Source organism: Bombina bombina, chromosome 2 (assembly GCF_027579735.1).
Source record: "Bombina bombina isolate aBomBom1 chromosome 2, aBomBom1.pri, whole genome shotgun sequence".
In the NCBI taxonomy this organism is placed as follows: domain Eukaryota; kingdom Metazoa; phylum Chordata; class Amphibia; order Anura; family Bombinatoridae; genus Bombina; species Bombina bombina.
In genome coordinates this window covers 487,391,406-487,413,893 of record NC_069500.1, presented here as the reverse complement: position 1 = coordinate 487,413,893, position 22,488 = coordinate 487,391,406, and the positions used below count along the sequence as shown (strand labels likewise).

The 22,488-nt window shown below is 38.4% G+C and overlaps 1 protein-coding gene across 1 annotated transcript in view; it reads right to left on the bottom strand.

The window, feature by feature from the left end:
- CABP7 (calcium binding protein 7) overlaps positions 1 to 22,488 on the bottom strand; it is a 309,799-nt gene that overhangs the window by 31,811 nt on the left and 255,500 nt on the right. Inside the window, 1 exon segment of the mRNA XM_053702188.1 lies at positions 672 to 784. Within this exon segment, the coding sequence (XP_053558163.1) occupies positions 672 to 784 (113 nt within the window).

Here is a 22,488-nt window from a genome sequence, read left to right as displayed (position 1 = left end):
TCCCCCAGGTTATTAAAAATGTAAAGAAATCTCTATTGAGAAAGCTCTCCTTTGCTATTCTGAGCTGCTGATTCACTATAATAGGAACCTCATGATTTAGTGATTAAAGGGACACTGAACCCAAATTTTTTATTTTGTGATTCAGATAGAGCAGGCAATTTTTAAGCAACTTTCTAATGTACTCCTATTATCAATTTTTCTTTTGTTCTCTTGCTCTATCTTTATTAGAAAAAGAAGGCATCTAAGCTATTTTTTTGGTTCAGGACTCTGGACAGCAATTTTTTATTGGTGGATGAATTTATCCACCAATCAGCAAGGACAACCCAGGTTGTTCACCAAAAATGGGCCGGCATCTAAACTTACATTCTTGTATTTCAAATAAAGATACCAAGAGAATGAAGAAAATTTGATAATAGGAGTAAATTAGAAAGTTGCTTAAAATGTCATGCTCTATCTGAATCAGTGTCCCTTTAAGCTTTGCAGCATAACATAGGAATGGGGTTCTTTTTACACTTAAGGGTTGTTTGAATTCTTAATGAATGTAAAAGAATGTATACGCTTCATCTATGGAGAAAATAAAACATTTATCTATACAGTTGCTTTTACATTTACAGATTGTTACAGAGAAAAATACACTTGCATGTATATAAATAGCTACAAGAGTAAACTACCTTCCAAAATACAGTATCAAAATCAGCACCACGAAACTTATCCGGGATTCCAGAAGTTGTAATCTTTGGTCCCAATAATGTCACAAATTCTTCAAAATCCACCTGACCATCACCTGGGTTAGAAATAAAGAAGGAGAAGAAGTAGACTGAGAGAGACAGAATAAGTGATGCATGAATACAAAGAAATGTCACATGGGCAATTTGGACAGAAGCCCAGAGTCCACCAAGGTAAGCGCCCATCTGCCACACTTAGGGCCAGATTACAAGTGGCGCGCTAATTAGCTCTTTAGCTGATGCACAAGCAGTATTTTAATGTGTACCTTATGCAATAAAATTATTATCTCAAGCATGTGTGTACCTGCAAACAAATATTTAGAAAATTGCTTTCAAAGACCATTGAATTGCATCAAAAGATTAAAAACTATTAAGGGAAGAACTCCCTCCTACCTTTAAGGTACAGTGAGAAAATTTCCTTAAAATAGATCCTGCCTACTCATTTATGGTTTCCTTTTGTTACGCACATTCTCACATACACACACTCTCCTTCAATGCATTATTAAATACCACTACAGATGTTTGCTTAAAATACCACTAATGTTCAGTTCTCTAGCATTTTCGTTCTTCTAACACTTTCTAGATCAGCTCAGACAATTTAACATTACTCCTATTACAAATAGATTTATATTTGTATACTAATTAATATTAATTAGATATATGTAAGAGGTATTGTATAATATTACAATAGGACAGTATTTGTCACATTATTAATTGCAAGAGGACATATGGGTGTAGATTTAACAAGTTCCGGGTGGACATGATTCGCTGTAGCATACGCTGTCTGCATTTATCATTGCACAAGCATTTCTTGTGAAATGCTTGTGCAATGCCTCCACCTGCACATTCGCGGCCAATCGGTCGCTAGTAAGGGGTGTCAATCATCCAGATCATCCCACCTAAAAGGTGGCAGACAAGTTAAGGAGCAGAGGTCTTACGACCACTGCTTCTTAACTTACGTTTCCGGCGAGTCCGAACTTCGGCATAGAAAGTAGCATCCGCTGCTTGTTAAATCTACCCCATGATTCTGAATTTGATCCACAGACCAAAAGTACTAAAGAGACATTAAACTCAAAATTGAATTCCCCATAAAGGCCCAGATGTAGCTCTACAGAGGTTGCACATGAATAGTAGCGCTATTGGTTTAACTTGCGCAGCGCTCTACTTGTAAGATAGCCAAAAATGCTTAATTATGCATAAAAACAAAAATGTTGCAAAGTTGTGTTGATTATTTATTTTGCCTTATTTTTCTCTATTTTTACTTAGTATTTCCAACCTCCAAGAGAGGCTGGAGTACATTCCGTATAATGCAGAACCCTGACACTTACATGCTGCACAATGATTGGTTTATATGTGCACAAGCTCTTATATATTTGCCCCTAATTGGCTACAGCAAAAGTAGTAAAATAAACTTAATTTATGAGGAGTTTCATAGGGTTTGTCTTGGGATTGCAAAACAATGAATGCATTTTAAAATGCTTTTAATACATTTATTTTGTATGCACATTTTTTTACAATTAAGTTCAAGATCAATAAATAATTGTTTTTACTGTTCCTTTAATGAAACTTTACATACAGTGCTGAATTCAGACAATATACAAACATATATTATAGAGTATACAATCAGGTATCTGGTCACACCCAATTTTCTACACCGGTTTAGCTTATGCACGCAGAAATCCCGCTGTCCTGAAGAACTAATGAGCAGTTAGTTCTCAGCCTTGATATTATTGTAATCATTTATTTATAATACTCTGCCAAATTCAGTAGAGCCGGACATCTTATAACATTAATGTTAGGTTGTTGTGTTTTATGGTAACAAACAGCTGACTCATCTAGTACAAAACACTATCTATACATGTAAAATGTCAGAAAAAGCATTTAAACAATGCAAAATAAATGTTTAAAAACAAACAGCACAGAGGATACAGCAAAATATTTCACCTCATGTACTCATTGAGTGGTTTTCACATCTAGCCATTCATGTAATTTATGTGTAGGTTTAAATAATCCTCAGGAAACTTTCTGCATACACTACACTATTAAGAGTCCCCCTGTTTACCCTATTACTAGAAATATCTTTCTTCTGTGCATACATTTAAAATAAAGGTCTGTATTAAACAACTGTGCTAATGGTTTACAATTCTAACCTCACACCAATGCTTCCAACACAAATCAACAGCTGAATAATTCAATTATAATAATTTGTTGCTGTTTCCAATCGCTGTATAAACAAAAATAGGAACATATCATCTTGCCCTACATACTTCCGACAGAAGTTATGAAGCAGCGGTCTAAAGATTGCTGCTCCGTAACTTGTCCGCCTGTTCTGAGGCGGCGGACAGAAATCAACCCAAACTAATACGATCAGGTTGATTGACACCCCCTGCTAGCGGCCGATTGGCTGTGAATCTGCAGGGGGTGGCATTAACAAGAACTGCTGGTGCAATGATAAATGCCGACAGCGTATGTTGTCGGCATTTATCAATGTGTAGCGATGTTCAGCGGACATGATACGCTACTTTGTATCATGTCCGCTCGCACATTGATACATATGCCCCATAATCTGGTTTCAGAGAAGTGCACATCAATATGTTTGATAATGTGCTAAATTCCATTTCTCTGATAGCTGTGAAGACTCGCTGGGATCCCAGGACCCTCACTGAGGTCAGCAAGCTGGTCATTATTTTTGTTAGAAACATTTTTTGACATTGGTCATAGTGAACTCCTAATGAGGCCTTTACTGATATTTGAGATTAAGAAGTAAACAGGGATTATGAGAAAGAAGGTCTGTATGGGTGGTGCACGTATGGAAATTGTTGAGGTGGTGGTTTAAGGGAAGAGAGGAACAATATTTATTTTGTGTGCTGTATGTCAGTGGCAGCCAGAACTGATTGGAAAGTAGAAGACTTTGTAAGGTACCCAGTGGCAAAAATATTCAAACATCCATTGAAAACATCCATCTGTTTTTAACCAGAAACATTTATTTTATTGAGATAATGGAACATTTAGTCTACTTCCCTTCTGAGCTATTCAATGGGTGTGACTAGAACTCTGTGGTAAGGTGGACAGACCAAAGGGCAGAAAACCCTTAAATGGTTCCCTTTAGGTAAATCTGAGACACATTATGTTCAGCTGGCTCTGGTATATATAATTTATCATTTTACATGTGAATTATTGTATTGCCTGAGGAGGAATCAAGATGACTACTTCTATCAGTGACTCAATTGTGAATGTTTTGTACAACAACATGTTTTTTACAGAGACTATAGGCCAACCACAGTTCCCCAGAAGCCTCCTTTAATAAATAAAATAAATAAGAATAAAAATCAATTTTGTACTGTCAAGGAAAGATGTCCTAAATGGTTTTGTAACTGAGAATCAATACAAAATAATCATGGAAAATCGCCTGCTGCACGTAATCTGTTAAAATTTAGGAGCCGGCAAAAGGATTAATTGGAGTCCCTCTTTATAATCTCTGAACTATATAAAATATCTCTTATAGAAGACAGTACCTATGTATCAAATATCTTGGTTACCAAACCTTACAGAAACAATGACAGGGATGCTCCAACTGGAACTGGTAGGAAGAATGAAGATTTATTTCTGCTAGAGTTTGTGCTCTGGATTTTAGGAGTGAAGGATATCTCTTTTTTTGCAAAATATCTGAAAGAGCAAAAATAAGATCACTGTCAAAAGAAGCAGGAAAGAGACTGCTATTATTTTTCCTCCTGAGCATTTGGAAATCATAGCATCAACATAGCTGAAAAAAATACCAAGGCAGTAAGAAAGTTCAGCTAATCCACATCCCTCGGCGATGGAAACCGTACCACAGCAGAACAAACACAGAGTCCATCCTGTCCAAAGTACTGAAAAAAGGATTAAATCAGATATGAGGAACATTGTTTTATACCACCTGTGAAAAGTGTGAGTGCAACAAGGGTCAGCCAAGATGCACACACATGACATATACAACAAATAAATATATATATAAACCATGTTAGTATGTGACTTCCCATAGAATGTAAAACGGAAGTAATTTGCTTTGATGTCATTGTGTTAATTCTTTTTTCAATAGTTCTGCACTAACAGCAAGATTACAAGTGTGCGGTACGGCTATACTGCTGAAAAATTGGCTATTGCACGCAGCATATGCAGGCCTCCCTTATTACAAGTCGCGGTGGCACTGTTATACCTCTAGTATTTTAGCCTTTACGCAACTCTCCATTCCCCACTCAAAAAATTACTTTTGAGTGTGGAATTTTCATTGCGCCCGTATAACAAGTTGTGTGATCCAGCTATTACGCTAGCATTATAGCTAATACCGCCAAAATCTATTCTGCAATCTGAGTAGAGTAGCTATGGATTTTGCAAAACAAAAATGTTTCACAAAACTCATAACAATGTTACAAAGTACACTAACATCCATAAACTACACTATTAACCCCTAAACCACCATCCCCAACATCACAAATACTAACCCCTAATGCGCTGCCCACCCACATAGGCAACTCTAAATAAACCTATTAAACCCTAAACCACCATCCCCCCGCATCACAAATACAATAATAAACCTATTAACCCCTAAACCAACGCCCACCCACATCGCTACTACTATAATAAACCTATTAACCCCCAAACTGCCACCCCCACATCGCTGCTACTATAATAAACCTATTAACCCCTAAACCGCCACCCCGCCACATTGCTAATACTAAACTAAAACTATTAACCCCTAAACTGCCGCCCCCCCCACATCACAACACACTAAATTAAACTATTAACCCCTAAACCTAACACCCCCCCAACTTTAAATTAAACTTACAATATAACTACCTTCAAATAAACAAAAACTTACCTGTGAAATAAAAAAAACCTAAGATTAAACTATAAATATATCTAACATTACTATTTAAAAAAAAAATTAAATAAACTAATAATAAAAAAACTAAATTACAATATTAAAAAATCCTAACACTACGAGAAAATAAAAAAACCTAACATTACAAAAAAAACAAACACTACAATTACGAAAAATAAACAAAACACTAAGATTACAAAAAATAATAAACAAAATTATCCAAAATAATAAAAATTAAACCTAATCTAATACCCCATAAAAACAAAAAAGCCACCCCAAAATAAAAACACCCCCTTAATAGTGATGTCGCGAATAGTTCGCCAGCGAATAGTTCCCGGCGAACATAGCATGTTCGCGTTCGCCGCGGCGGGCGAACATATGCGATGTTCGATCCACCCTCTATTCGTCATCATTGAGTAAACTTTTACCCTTTAACTCACAGTCAGCAGACACATTACAGCCAATCAGCGGCAGACACTCCCTCCCAGACCCTCCCACCTCCTGGACAGCATCCATTTTAGATTAATTTGGAAGCTGCATTCTTAGTGAGAGGAGGGACAGTGTAGCTGCTAGTGTATTCAGTGTCCACTACAGTCCTGAAGGACTCTGCTGATCTCTGCTGTAAGGACAGCACCCCAAAAAGCCCTTTTTAGGGCTAGAACATCAGTCTGCTTTTTTTTTTTCCTGTGTAATCTAATTGCAGTTGCCTGCCTGCCAGCGTGTGTGTCAGGCTCACAGCGTATACTGTGCCCACTTGCCCAGTGCCACCACTCATATCTGGTGTAACAGTAGTGTACATTTAAAAAAAAACAACACTTTTTTGACTGTGAAATAATAGCAGACAGCTGCCAGTACCCAAGATGACCGCCAATAAGGCAGATGGGGAGGGTTAGAGAGCTGTTTTGGGGGGGATCAGGGAGGTTGGGGGCTAAGGGGGGATGCTACACCACAGCATATGTAAATATGCTTAAAAAATTTAAAAACCTTTTATTTTAGTACTGGCAGACTTTCTGCCAGTACTTAAGATGGCGGGGACAATTGTGGGGTGGGGGAGGGAAGGGAGCTGTTTGGGAGGGATCAGGGGGTCTGATGTGTCAGGTGGGAGGCTGATCTCTACACTAAAGCTAAAATTAACCCTGCAAGCTCCCTACAAACTACCTAATTAACCCCTTCACTGCTAACCATAATACACGTGTGATGCGCAACAGCATTTAGCTGCCTTCTAATTACCAGAAAGCAACGCCAAAGTCATATATGTCTGCTATTTCTGAACAAAGGGGATCCCAGAGAAGCATTTACAACTTTGTGCCATAATCGCACAAGCTGTTTGTAAATGATTTCAGTGAGAAACCTAAAATTGTGAAAAATTTAACGTTTTTTTTTTAATTTGATCGCATTTGGCGGTGAAATGGTGGCATGAAATATACCAAAATGGGCCTAGATCAATACTTTGGGTTGTCTACTACACTACACTTAAGCTAAAATTAACTCTACAAGCTGCCTACATGCTCCCTAATTAACCCCTTCACTGCTGGGCATAAAACATGTGTGGTTAGCAGTGGCATTTAGCAGCCTTCTAATTACCAAAAAGCAACCCCAAAGCCATATAAGTCTGCTATTTCTGAACAAAGGGGATCCCAGAGAAGCATTTACAACCATTTATGCCATAATTGCATAAGTTGTTTGTAAATAATTTCTGTGAGAAACCTAAAGTTTGTGAAAAAGTGAACAATTTTTTTTTATTTGATCGCATTTGGCGGTGAAATGGTGGCATGAAACATCCCAAAATGGGCCTAGATCAATACTTTGGGATGTCTTCTAAAAAAAATATATATATATAAATGTCAAGGGATATTCAGGTATTCCTGACAGATATCAGGGTTCCAATGTAACTAGCGCTCATTTTGAAAAAAAGTGGTTTTGAAATAGCAAAGTGCTTCTTGAATTTATTTCCCTATAACTTGCAAAAAAAGCAAAGAACATGTTAACATTGGGTATTTCTAAATTCAGGACAAAATTTAGAAACTATTTAGCATGGTTGTTTTTTGGTGGTTGTAGATGTGTAACAGATTTTTTAGGGCCTGCCAGGGCACAGTGTCACACCAGTGCAACTCATATCTGGTGTAACAGTAGTGTAATTGATTGAATAGCAGTTAGTTGTCTGCAAGCGTGTGTCAGGCCTACAGCGTCTACTCTGCCAACTTCTGCCAGTGCACAGTGCCACTCATATCTGTTGTCACAGTAGCTTGCACGCATAGTACCACTAATCGAAAAAAAAAATGACAGGCAGAGGCAGGCCACCCCGCAGGGGCCGTCGTGGTCGTGGTGCTGTGATTCCCTTTGGCCCTAGAATAATGCCCAGTGTTCAGAGACCACGTACCCTGAACTCAAAAAGTTCTGAGGACATAGTTGACTGGCTAACACAGGACACCCAATCTTCTACAGCTTCCGCTCGGAACCTTGACGCACCATCCTCCTCCAGCTTAGCTTCGGGCACCTTTCAAGTTACCACTCGCCCGCCTGCCGCCACCACCAACACTAGCACCACAGCCGCTTCACTTGATCTGTCAGAGGAGTTATTTACACATCAGTTGGAAGAAATGAGTGATGCGCAACCATTATTGCCAGAGGATGTAGATAACAGGGATATGTCTCAGTCAGGCAGTATTACACACATGGACGTACGGTGTGATGATGATGATGTTGTACCCGCTGCGGGAGTTTGTTCTGTCACTGTGAAGCGGGCGTAACCCTTACACTACCTGATCGATACCTGATGTTTTAAAGCACTTTATTCCAAACAATTTAGGAATGTTAGGTGATTTATGCCCTTTATGGATTAAAACCAGACTCTGCATCAACTATGTAATTTTCCATGGGAGTTTTGCCATGGATCCCCCTCCGGCACGCCACAGTCCAGGTGTTAGTCCCCTTGAAACAACTTTTCCATCACTATTGTGGCCAGAAAGAGTCCCTGTGGGTTTTAAAATTCGCCTGCCCATTGAAGTCAATGGCGGTTCGCCCGGTTCGCCAGTTCGCGAACTTTTGCAAATTTTTATGTTTGCGACATCACTACGGGCCCTTAACTAACAGTAAACTACCAATAGCCCTTAAAAGGACCTTTTGTAGGGCATTGCCCTGAAACAATCAGCTCTATTACCTAAAGAATTACAAAATACCCCCTAACAGTAACCCCCCCCACCCAACCAACCCTCCAAAAAACGAAGCCAATAGGATTTAAGCAGCTCTCATCCTATTGGCTGATTTGAATATTTCATCCAATAGGAATGAAGAGGATCCACGTCGCTGAAGACCTCCGCCGCTAAAGGAGACCAGCGCTCCAGATGAGGACCAGTGCTCCAGATCCGCACATCGCCGAAGACCGATTCGCACCGCCGGGATGAAGATAGAAGATGGTGCCACCCTGGAAGAAGATCTTTGCCGTCTGGATGAAGACTTTGCTCCGCCTGGACTTCCGGACTTCAGAAACGATGAGTTAATTTTCTGGGGTTAGTGGGGGGGTTTGGGGTGGGTTTTTATTTTAGATTAGGGCTTTTTATTTTTTTATGGGGGCAAAAGAGCTGATTGCCCTTTTAAGGGAAATGCCCATACAAATGCATCTTTACGGGCAATGGGTAGCTTAGGTTTTTTTAGACTTAGGTTTTTTATTTTGGGGGGTTGGTTGGGTGGGGGGGGTTTACTGTTAGGGGGGACTTTGTAATTTTTTAGGTAAAAGAGCTGATTGCTTCAGGGCAATGCTCTACAAAAGGCCCTTTTAAGGGCTATTGGTAGTTTACTGTTAGTTTATGGAGTGTTTTTATTCTGGGGTGGCTTTTTTGTATTTATAGGGCTATTAGATTAGGTTTAATTTTTATTAATTTGGATCATTTTGTTTATTATTTTTTGTAATCTTAGTGTTTTTTATTTTTTGTAATTTTAGTATGTTTTTTTGTAATATTAAGTTTTTGAATTTTTCGTAATTTTAATGTTTGTTTTTTTGTAATGTTAGGTTTTTTGAATTTTTTCGCAGTGTTAGGATTTTTTAATATTGTAATTTAGGTTTTCTATTTTAATTTTTTTAAATAGTATTGTTAGGTTAATTTATAGTTTAATCTTAGTTTTTTTTATTTCACAGGTAAGTTAGGGGGTGTTTAGGGGTTAATAGTTTAATTTAGTATATTGCGATGTGGGGGGCCGGTGGTTTAGGGGTTAATAGGTTTTTTATAGTAGTTGCGATGAGGGTGGGCGGCGGTTTAGGGGTTAATAGGTTTATTATAGTAGTTGCAATGTGAGGGGCCGGTGGTTTAGGGGTTAATAGGTTTATTATAGTAGTTGCGATGAGGGGGGCGGCGGTTTAGGGGCTAATAGGTTTATTATAGTAGTTGTGATGTTGGGGGCAGCAGATTAGGGGTATTTATACTAGGGGTTTATGTTAGGGTGTTAGGTTTTTACGTAACCTTCTTTTCCCCATAGACATTCCGCAATCACAGGTGTTAGTTTTTTTCTAACATTTTCTCTCCATTGATGTCTATGGGGGAAAACGTGCATGAGCACGTCAAATCAGGACTTAGCTTTTGTGCGGTATGGAGCTTAATGCACAATATGGCACAACCAAAGAAGGTTTTTGTGAAAGTTATAATGGCAGCGCTATGGAGAGTGCGATACCGCTCATTTATTTGCGTTATTTAGCGCATAACTTGTAATCTTGGTGTTTATGTTTCCAGGCTTCTTATATGATTTATTTTAGCTTATAGGGACATGAAACCCAAAAATTTTCTTTCATGATTTCATTAGAACATTCGATTTTAAACAACTTTCCAATTTACTTCTATTATCAAATTTGTTTCATTCTCTTGGTATCATTTGTTGAAGGAGCAGCACTGCACCACTGGTTTCTAACTGAACAAATGGGTTAGCTAATGACAATCAGTATATATATATGCAGCCACCAATCAGCTGCTAGAACCTAGGTTCTTTGCTGAGCCTGAGCTTTCCTAGATAAACCTTTCAGCAAAGGATAACAAAAGAAGGAAGCTAATTAAATAATGAATGTGAATTGGAAACTTGTTTAAAATTGTATGCTTTGTCTAAATGAATGTCTAATTATGACTTTACTGTCCCTTTAATATTTGTCTTTTAATGTCTTGGTTCTTTTTAATGTCTAAGTGATCCACCATATTTTAGTGATATTAGTTTCTTGGCTTTGAAGTAAAAAATATAGGGGTTAATCACAATCTACCATTTGTTAATTATTTCCAAGTTAATGGCTCCTGATGGGCATTTTTCAATGTTGGTGCAATTACTGTCGCATTTTTTTTATTGCACAGAAAACATATTGGGCCAGATTATGAGTGGAAGGTTATATAAATGTATACAGTTATTATATGACTCAACTCATATTCAGATATTGTTAATTCATCCTTTAGAAAAAGTTTTTCACATACCAGTAACAAAAATTGCTGGCATTAAGGAAATTGGTTCCAGTCTTTTGAACAGTAGCCTATATCAGATGAATTGTACATGTACACTTTATTCCTCAAAAAAGCTGTCAGCTGACAGTAAAACGTACGTTGGAACTGACTCTACGATTTGCAGGTCATCATGTGCCAGTGATGCTTAGGGCGGAGTGTTCTCATGCCGGTTGGCGTTTTCAGTGTGGGGTAGTAGTGGCTCTATTCCCTCTCCATATCCATCCGAGTCAGTAGCTCACTCCGGACAGTGTATTTGAACTGTTTCACAATGGGTAATACATTGCATGTATTACAATCACTGAGCATGTTTTTACTATATTTTAATAAATCTTTTTACTCATTTGATTCGTGGAATACTGTTTACCCACCAGTATAAAAGAGGGTGTGCGCATAAGATAGAGCTTACCTTAGCTCTATTACGTGAGTAGTGAATCTTCACCGACATCAAAAACATCATTGTATTTACAATATTACATTATTGTCTTCTTTCCTTTTTTTGAGGAACACCTGGAAACACAGCTTGATTCTTTTATGAATGTGGATGGACATAATGTTTATTCTGTAAACATTCCACTATTTTGAAGCCATGTATCATAGCTATTGTGGATGAATATATCCTTTATTTACATTTAAAGGACATTACATTTACATTTACAAGTGTCTTGAGTCCTTGTTGACAGACTATAGTGAGAAATTCAATAATTATACTTATATAGAGTACCAATTAAAATGCAGCTGCTCATCAATTAACCCTTTGTATCCTAAACTGCTGTATTTCCGATGATCACTTTTCAACAGGACCAAAAATATGTGTTTCTAAAAAACTTGAATTTTCTTTTGTCATGGTCTGGTGTCACTAATATAAATCATTGCATATAGTAAAATCAGTGGCGTCACTGGGGTTGGTGTCACCCGGTGCGGTAAGTTATGGTGTCACCCCCCCCTCCCCAGAAAGCAGAAACACACAAAAACACAGGCACACACACATACAAACACTCAGACACACTTAAAAACATACTCAAATGCACACACAAACACTCGGAAACACACTCAGACACACACACAAAAACACTGAGACACACACACACACAAAACTCAGACACACACATACAAAATATGTAAACTGCACTGCATTAATTATAAAGCTCATGCTTTAGAGCTGCTCCCTGGCTCAGAAGAGCATCAAATAAAAGAAAAACAGAGCACTCTAAAATAAATCACTGAAGAAAAGGTTTAGGCGCGCAAACTATGAAAATTCTGCTCGCTGACTCTGTTCCAAGTCTGTCAGTGCACAGCCCCGGGCCGCGTGCCTACCGCTTCTTATGGCCAATCACCTCTGCACTCTGCTCACCCCCAGACCCCCACCCGCCCTCCTACCTGTTCAGTGTGCACTTAGTGTACCGTAACCGTAAAGGTCTGGTGAGCATCATGCGTGGCTCCTTCACTTTAGAGACAGTGTCAAACAGTCATGCGGTCAGGTGCCAGGCATCCCCCTCACGATTTCCCAGTTCCCGTTTAGAGAGACAGCACAACAGTGAGTGACTCCACTGCTCCACATGTCACTGAGCAGTGAGCACAGATAGGCAGGCAGGTTTAGGCTAGCAGCGCAACTTTGCAAGCCCCACTAATGTTCACAAATGCCAGCCCCTCTAATAAAAAAAATCTATGCATCTCAACTTTGTATTTCAATACATTTTTTTTTTTTTGGTGTCACCCCTTGGAGGGTGTCACCCAGGTGCGGCCCGCACCCCCCGCACCCCCCTAGTGATGCCACTGAGTAAAATTTATGTTATTCCTTTAAAAAATAGCAGATAATAAAAATAAAATCCATAAAAACGTTCTAAAGAGGGTTTTGTGTATATATGTAAATTTAAAAAAAAATGTTTTTAAGTTTGTTTTTTTTTATTTTATTTTTAGATCTAGGCTTTTAGAGACTTTGGGGTAGATTTATCATAGTGCGAGCGGACATGATACGATGTAGCGTATCATGTCCAATGCACATTGATAAATGCCCACAGCATACGATGTCGGCATTTATCATTGCACCAGCTGGTGCAATGCCGCCCCCTGCAGATTTGACTAGCTGGGGATGTCAATCAACCCAATCGCATTAGATCAGGTTGATTTCTGTCCGCGGCCTCAGAGCAGACGGACAAGTTATGGAGCAGCGGTCATTAGACACTGCTTCATAACTACTATTTCCGGCGAGCCTGAAGGCTCGTGCGGAAACAGAGGCATCAAGCTCCATACGGAGCTTGATAAATCGGCCCCTTTGACAGAATTATCAATGTAAATAACATATGCAACACACATGCCCTCTTTGTACCCATAATACCACTGCTTAAACAGCTTTATTAGTCACACATATTATAGTGGTTTTAGAACACACAATGTTAATTTCACAAGTCGCTTATTATTAAAATTACAAACTGTACAAAGAGATCAATCTAAACACTTCAAATGCAATATCTAAACCTGTAAAGGACCATTGTATAGCCCTTGTCTTTTCATTTTTATTTTGTATTTCAATGATGATATTAAAGGGACAGTCTACCATAGAACTGTTATTGTTTTAAAAGACAGATAATCCCCTTATTACCCATTACCCAGTTTTGCATAACCAACACTGTTATATTAATGTACTTTTTACCTCTGTGATTACCTTTTATCTAGGAACCTTCTTCCAGCCCCCTGATCACATGACTGTGACTGTTTATTATCTATTGACTTAAACTTAGCATTGTTTTGTGCTAAATCTTAAATAACCCCCTGTGCCTGAACACAGTGTTATCTATATGGCCCACGTGTACTTTCTGTCTCTGTGTTGAAAAGAGATTTAAAAAGCATGTGATAAGAGACAGCCCTCAAAGGCTTAGAAATTAGCATATGAGCCTACCTAGGTTTAGTTTAAACTAAGAATACCAAGAGAAAAAAAACAAATTTGATGATAAAAGTAAATTGGAAAGTGTATTAAAATTAAAAGTCCTATCGGAATAATGAAAGTTTAATTTATACTTGACTGTCCCTTTAAGATACCAACAAAAGAAACCACCTTTTTCTTGCGCTATCTATGAAAACCTTTTTTGACGCTGTGGCCTTTTATTAGTAGAAGCAAATTTTGATTGTGATTACTCCATGCTGACAAAAATAAAAAGTAGAAGAGACTGTGATATGCAAAGGTCCATAAAGCACAAAGCGAAAAACAGTGGCAGAAAGTATCATAGAGCAGTGAGTCAAAATTTGGCAATATGTCAGAAGGGAAGTTGGCAAGATGTACAGCAATTCCTGTCTGCAGTCTGTGAAATTTGTCCGTGGATGTGTCATGGTCCTGGAGCTCATTTCAGCCGACATTGTAGAAGACCTTGTAAAAATTGATATAATTATGAATGCTGACAAATACAGATTGTGATTCATCATGTTGTTCCTTCAGATGACTGGCTAGAAAATAACTATCTATATTCAGCAAGATGGCAACAGTAAACACTGTTAAGTTTGTATGTGTATGGGCTCATATGCTAATGTCTAAGCCCTTGAAGGCTGCCTCTAATCTCAGTGCATTTTGACAATTTTTCACAGCTAGAGGGCGTTAGTTAATGTGTGCCATATAGTTAACATTGTGCTCACGTCCGTGGAGTTACCTAGGAGTCAGCACTGATTGGCTGAAATGCAAGTCTTTTAAAAGAACTGAAATAAAGAGGCAGTCTGCAGAGGCATAGATACAAGGTAATCACAGAGGTAAATTATTAATATAACCGTGTTGGTTCAGCAAAACTGGGCAATGGAAAATAAAGGGATTACAAGTTTTTGAAAACAGAATAATGCAGAAGAAATGCAGACCTAAAAAGCTGCACCACATCAGATAAACAGCACTTAAATATCACTACCTTGTTTGATTGGTATCTGGCAGTGATACGACAGCCCCACTGTGAGAAGTCTTATAAGAGATGGTTGTGTAGTGTGTGTAGCTGCTAAGAAACTAATTTTGGGAGGTATTTCCTTGTTACAATAGTGGGCTTTTAAACATTTCTCACACTGTAAAATGTGTTTTGTACAAAAGGGCCACTTCCATTGAAACTAATAAACTGGTTTAAATACTGCCACTTCCCCACAAAGACTGTACTTTGTTAGTTGTGTTTTAACTTGCTTATTGCGGTAGGAAGTTCCTGGTTCATCTGTGCTTGAATGGTGGTTGCAGATGCTGTTCTATTCTATAATGATGTTATCTTCATATACCGATCTTCTAATTGTGTGGTCACTTTTTGGTTTCAGAAAATTTCTTGAGTGTATCTTGTACTGCACCTTTAGATATTTTCATCCTATCTGCAATTTGGTGCTAGGAAACATCTTCAGCACTCAAAAAAACAACTCAATGGTTTCACTAAGCTTTTTTGTCATGGTTACAAAATGTTCTTCAACTACTGTCCTTCTTCAAAGACCACCTACCCCTAACCAATGAAAGTATTATTTTAACACCTGGGAACCAATTAATTATTTGCTTACAAATTAAAAAGTCCAGAATATACACTGTATAAATTAATTTAAACCACAATGTGCTTCTTGTCCAATCATGCAGTATATGTAAGTCATTACTTCTATTTTGCAAGCAAAATGATTAATTGTCAACACACATAATTGAACTGAGAGAGAAAAGTTAGTTGAAGGCATTTGATTGTTAAAGTGCCTGGGGACCAGCAGAATTAATCTGACAAAGAAATATCCACACAACAGTGACTGATTGACAATACTGGTATTATCAATGACCACATTTATCAAACCAAGTATTAGTTGAATTCCTGACAGAACAATCACCAGGTAAAATGTCAATGAAAATTAATATTTTACTAATGATTTATTAAAGGGACACTAAACCCATTTTTTTTCTTTTGTGATTCAGATAGAGCATGCGATTTTAAGCAACTTTCTAATTTACTCGTATTATCAAATTTTCTTCGTTCTCTTGCTACCTTTAATTGAAAAAGAAGGTATCTAAGCTAAGAAGCCAGCCAATTTTTTATTCAGAACCCTGGACAGCACTTGTTTATTGGTGGGTGAATTTATCCACCAATCAGCAAGAACAACCCAGGTTGTTCACCAAAAAATTTAATCTATTATCCTATATTTCTTGGAATCTCTATTTTAAAATAGTGATTCCAAGAAATATATGATAATAGATTAAATTTCAATGTTTTTTATGATGTTTTTCATTATGTCTTAGATTAGATAAAATGAATTGTTAAGATTGATATGTACTTATAAAGATAATTTTTTAACGTGTGTAAGCCTGCTTCTCCTCCAATGGGGAATCAGGCATCGTTACCAATCATGTATATAAAGACCGCCTGTGTAGCGTTAAGCTATGCTTTCTGGTATGTAAAGCACTTTATACTTTTTATTGCTCTTGATAAAGACGGCTGGGTCCGTGGAAACGCGTTGGGCTAAAATAAAATACATTTTTTATTGAAAAATCTGTGGAATCGTTTATTTGCAACAGGAGAGAGCTGGTTGTTTGGAATATTTACTAAATTGAGGAAAACTAAGGAGAAAAGAGTGAAAAGGAGCAGACAGCGAATAACAAAGAACCAGCGCCTCTATCTAGCACACCCAATTTATTAATGTCTGTCCGACATGATACGCTGTAGCATATCATGTCCAACAGACATTGCAGAACTGCTTGTGCAATGTCGCCAATTGCAGCTAGTAGGGGGTGTCAATCAGCCCGATCGTATAGGGTCGGGCGGATTTAGACCGCTGCTTCATAACTGCTGTTTCCACTCGGAGCTTGATAATTCGGCCCTAGTGTATTAACTACTCAATATTCTTGTACATTTCACTAAGGCAGTTGTAACATTTTTGAATAGTCAATAGTCTATGGTTTAAATATGCTAACAGGGGGTGGAGCTGAACACTGAAGCAGCTGGACGTGCAAGAGAGGGGCTCTTGGACTAAGTATGGATTTGTGTTTTGTTTTTTTACATTTTTGCATTTTTTTTATCTATATCCAGAACCCCTATGAAAAGCTTTGTCCTAAGACGTCTTTATGAGTTTATTGGCACCTGTTACAACTGTTTTCCTGACCTATGTTATCCAGTGATGACACCATATTAGCAACAAGGCTGTGACTGTCTATTTGAAGGGATCGGCTGACCTTAAGGTTTAGGCTGCTGCACAAATCCCTCCCATGGAACTGGATTACGCCATTAGAGCACTATTAATGCTGAAATGGAGGCGCAAGTTTTCGAATTCAATTATGCAACACCCTCGGCGGGTATTCATGGATGTAGCTCCCTACTCAGATGCGTTTGAATACAGAAGAGATTTATTACACAATGTGTCTCCCCTTAAACTTTCTAATGGGGCAGATCAGTACATGTGCACAGCTATGCCTTCAGCAAATTATTTGAAGCCACCACCTATGCATCTACAATATGAAGGAGCACACTAACTAACTAACTAACTAACTAACGGAGCTACAGGTACTTAAGCCTATAGTAGTACCTACATAAGTACCTTGGCCCTGGATCTTCTTCAGAGTTTGTCATGTGGTAACTCCACAGTCAGACAGCCTTGCCCCCCTTGTGGCACCTGAGATGGAGGAGATTGATACAGCAGTCTTTTTTAGAGGTGGAATAATCTTGTGGGCTGACCCTGGAACCCGGTCTGCAACCTCTACAAGTCCTGTGCTGATTGGAATTTATCAAGGCACAAGGGGGTGGTGACAAAGGTGCAATAATCCTTGAAAAAGCCAAGTGCTGTTTAGCAAAATAATTGTCGGAATAAAGCAAATACCCTATGAAATAAACCCCACTAACTGTTAAAAGTTGTCTTTTGTGAAAAATCAAGGCATATCCACTTCTTTATCTCCAAGGAGGGAGATTCATTTGAGCTGTTATACTCTGAGCTTGGTCATAAGAGAACAAAGCAAAATTGAGAACAGAAGTAAATTGGAAAGTTGTTTAAAATGGCACGCTCTATCTGAATCATGATAGTTTCATTTTGACTTTACTGTCCCTTTAAGAATTTAAATAAATATGAATATTGCATAAATATGTTTTACATGTTTTCATCTACTGAACAGCAAAAGGTTCTAATGCACTTATATATATATGTCTATATATGTATACATATGTATTAATGTGTTTATATGTGTATATATGTCTGTAAATACATATATATTATTATTATTATCAGGTATTTATAGAGCGCCAACAGGTTCTGCAGGGCTATGAACATGGGTGGTATATAAAAATGATTACAGGGATCAAATGGGGAGAGAGGGTCCTGCCGAGAGTTGCACTGTTGTAGTCGGCTCTTATGAAGGTGTACTACAAACAGCATAGGCTTACATGCTATGGGGTTTTAGGGGATAGCAGTGGAGATAGGAAGGTTAGTGTAGGTTGTAAGCGTCCCTGAATAGTTAAGTCTTTAGTGAGCACTTGAAGCTTTTAAAACTAGGGGAGATTCTTGTGGAGCGCGGCAGAGAGTTCCATAAGATGGGAGCCAATCTAGAGAAATCTTGTAGACGGGAATGTGAGGAGGTAAAAAGAGAGGAGGAGAGTAGGAGATCATAAGCGGAGCGAAGGGGACGGGAGGTAGAGTATCTGGAGACAAGGTCTGAGATGTCGGGGGGAGCAGTGCAATTGAGGGCTTTGTGTGTCAGAGTGATAATTTTGTGTTTAATCCTGGAGGCAAGAGGAAGCCAGTGAAGGGATTGGCAAAGGGGTGCTGCAGATGAAGAGTGACGTGCAAGGAAGATGAGCCTGGCAGAGGAATTCATTATGGATTGTAAAGGAGCTAGGCGGCAGCTAGGGAGACCAGAGAGGATAGAGTTGCAGTAGTCGAGGCAGGAAAGGATGAGACAGTGGATTAAAATCTTTGCTGTGTCTTGTGTAAGGAAATGTCTAATTTTAGCAATGTTTTTAAGGTGGAAGTGGCAGGCTTTAGCCAAGGATTGAATGTGAGGAGTTAAAGAAAGATCTGAGTCCAGTGTGACCCCAAGACATCGGGCATGTGAGGTTGGGGTAATGATGTAGTTATCAACAGTTATAGAGACATGGGGGGGGGGGGTGAAGATTTTGGAAGAAGGGTGGAAAATAAGGAGCTCAGTTTTGGAGAGATTAAAGGTACGGTTAGAGTAGACAGATAGGAAGAGAACCAAGAGAGAGCTGTGTCACAGATGCCGAAGGATTGCAGGGTATGGAGCAAAAGAGGGTGGTCGACAGTATCAATGGCTGCAGACAGATCAAGGAGGATAAGTAGAGAGAAGTGGCCTTTTGATTTTGCTGTAAGTAGGTCATTGGCAACCTTAACAATTGTTGTCTCTGTTGAGTGAAGGGGGCAAAATCCAGATTGCAGTGGGTCAAGGAGGGAGTTTAATGTAAGGAAATGTAATAGATGTGCATATACTAGCTTTTCAAGAAGCTTTGAGGCAAGAGGTAGTAGGGAAATAGAGCAGTAGTTGGTTGGGGAGGTTGGATCGAGAGAAGGTTTTTTGAGGATAGGTGTGACTAATGCATGCTTATGAAATGTGGGAACTATACCAGTGCTGAGGGAGAGGTTGAAGATGTGTGTAAGTATAGGGGTAAGGGTAGAAGAGAAGGAGGGAAGTAGTTGTGAGGGGATGGGGTCGAGGGGACAGGTAATGAGGTGAGAGAATAGTATAAGGGCAGAAACGTCAAACCTCTGTGACAGGGGCAAAAGAGCTAAATTTATGACTATGTGGGTTTTGGATGATTGTTTTTGAGGGGGAGGGAGACCTGTAGTATGTTGAGAGCTGATTTAATTTCTGATGGAGTCGATTTTGTTGTTGAAGTAGCTGGCAAAATCGTGGCCTGAGAGAAAAGTTGTGGTGGGAGGTGGGGGTAGGCAGAGCAGAGTATTGAATGTGGAGAACAGACGTTTGGGTTTGAAGAAACAGTAGAGATAAGAGTGGAGAAGTAATGTTGCTTATATAGATTAAGGGCAGAATAGTAAGAGTTCAAGATTAACTTATACTGAAGAAAGTCAGCAGAACTCCAAGATTTCCTCCAGTGTCACTCAGAAGTACAGGAACATCTGCGTAGGTACTGTGTCAGAGAGTATGCCAGGGCTGAGAATAAGTGTATTTTTTCTGAGTTATGGTAGGTGGGGCCAGGTTATCAAGGACCGATGTAAGGGTGGAGTTATAGTGGCAGATGGATTCATCAGGACAGGAAAAGGAGGGGATGGAAGAGAGAAGAGATTCAAGAGAGCTAGCAAGCTGTTGCTGATCTAATGACTTGATTCTTCTGTGAAGTTTATATATACACATATAAATACATAAATACATATGTACACATATATAGACATATACAGTACTGTGCAAAAGTCTTAGGCCACCATTAGATTTGTTGTTTTAGCAAAGTTTTAATGACCATCCATATTTATTTTTCAGTCTCTTTATTAAGATACAAACAGAAAATACAGGAAATATGTACTCAAAATATAAAAAAACACAATTTAAAGAACAAAATGGCTTCTTCAGGCAAATTTAAGTATTTAGTGTGACCTCCATTGGCACTAAGCATATCTTGGGCTCTTTTGGGGAGACTGTCCTGGAGTTTTCTGAAGCAATATATATATATATTATACCAGGCTTCTTTCAGCACTTCCCAGAGTTATTCTTTAGATTTAGGTCTTCTTTTTTTCTTTCTCTATCCAGGTGATCCCATAATGCCTCTATAATATTTAAGTCTGGATTCTGCGGAGGCCAATCCATGACTATCAGCTGTTTTTCTCTCCAAATATGATTTCACTGCATTAGCAGTGTGCTTGGGATCTTTATCATGCTGACAAATAAAACCAGTCAGGTGCTTTCAAGAAGGAATGGCATGATGAATTAAAACCTGTCTATACTTTTCAGCATTCATGATCCCATCAATTCTGACAATATTGACAACACCACTCGCAGAAATGCAGCCCCAAATCAGGACAGACCCTTCAGCATGTTTCACTGAAGGCCGAAAGCACTCATCCTTCCATCTCTCTCCAACTCTTCTCACATATTGTCGACGATTGGACCCAAAGATTTCAAACTTGGATTTGTCACTCCATAATAAACGTTTTCACTGATCTTCATTCCAACCTTTTCACCCAGTTCCCCTTCCGAAAAAGTGTTTTTTTTGGCTGCTACCCTTACACAAAACTATTCCTGATCAAGCTTCTTTGGACTGTGAAAGGGTCAACTTGGCATCTTGATGAAGGTTAGTGAACATAAGAAAAAGCGGGTCACGGGTATCATATCCTGATGAAGTTGGCAGATGCTGAGCCAGGTCCTTGTTGGACTTCTTCCGGTCTCTCAAAAATGAAACTCCAGAAACTTTTCCTCAGATATTTAAAGTGTTTTTGGCCTTCCAGTCCTTTTTTGTCCTTGACCTCTCCTGATTCTTCAAATTTCTTTAAAAAAGCTTGAATACCACATCTTGAGTATCCAGTTTGTTTGTTGATTTCCCTTTGAGAGTAGCCTTGCTGATACGAAAGTATGATTTTATGTCTATCAAATTCTGTGATCTGTGGTATTTTGAATGGAATGTGATTGAAGTTGGTCTTATTAACAAGCTTCCAATAAATTGCAGTCATTTTGACATGAAATAGTAGGACAAATACAGATGTTAGCAATTACATTAATTAGGATTAATTTTCATTAAGGTTTACGAGAGCTAGGTTCCTGCTATTGCTCAAGTGTAAGGGGAGTTCACACTAAATACTTGCCACTTTAGCCTATAGAAGCTGTTTTTTTCCTGTTTTTTAATACTGCATACAAATATCCTGTATTTTCTGCATGTATTTAAATATGGTCATTATACCATTACTAAAACAACAAATCTAATGGTGGCCTAAGACTTTTGCACAATTGTGTATATATACATACATACATATCCATCTTTAGACATGTATATATATGTATGTCTATGTTAAAGCCCTTTGGCGGCTTTTTTTTCCAACACCCGAGATCTCATATCTTTGAGCCCTTATAACTTTTGTGTGCAATATTTTTTTTTTAAATAATTTTTATTAGACAGTGTTATTATAAGTGTAAGTGTACTTTGTAATGTATTACAAAGTACACTTACTTCAAAAAATACAAACACACTATGCAGAAGATGTGGAGTACACAGCATTAGGGCTGGGCGATATGGGCAAAAAAAAATCACGATTTCTTTTTTTAAAAAACGCGATTGCGATTTAATCACGATTTTCTTATAAATGACTATAACACCTTCATTTTGCATTATAAAGTTTATTTAACACTACAGAATCTTAAAGTACATGTTTCTCAATGTCCAATACACTCTTGGAGCATAAAAATACAAACCACAAAATAGTTAAAATAAAATTTGCTGCCTGTGATGTGATTAAATAGTAGCCACTAGCCAGTTATTAGGTCTTATGACACACAACATTGTCATGTTTTCTT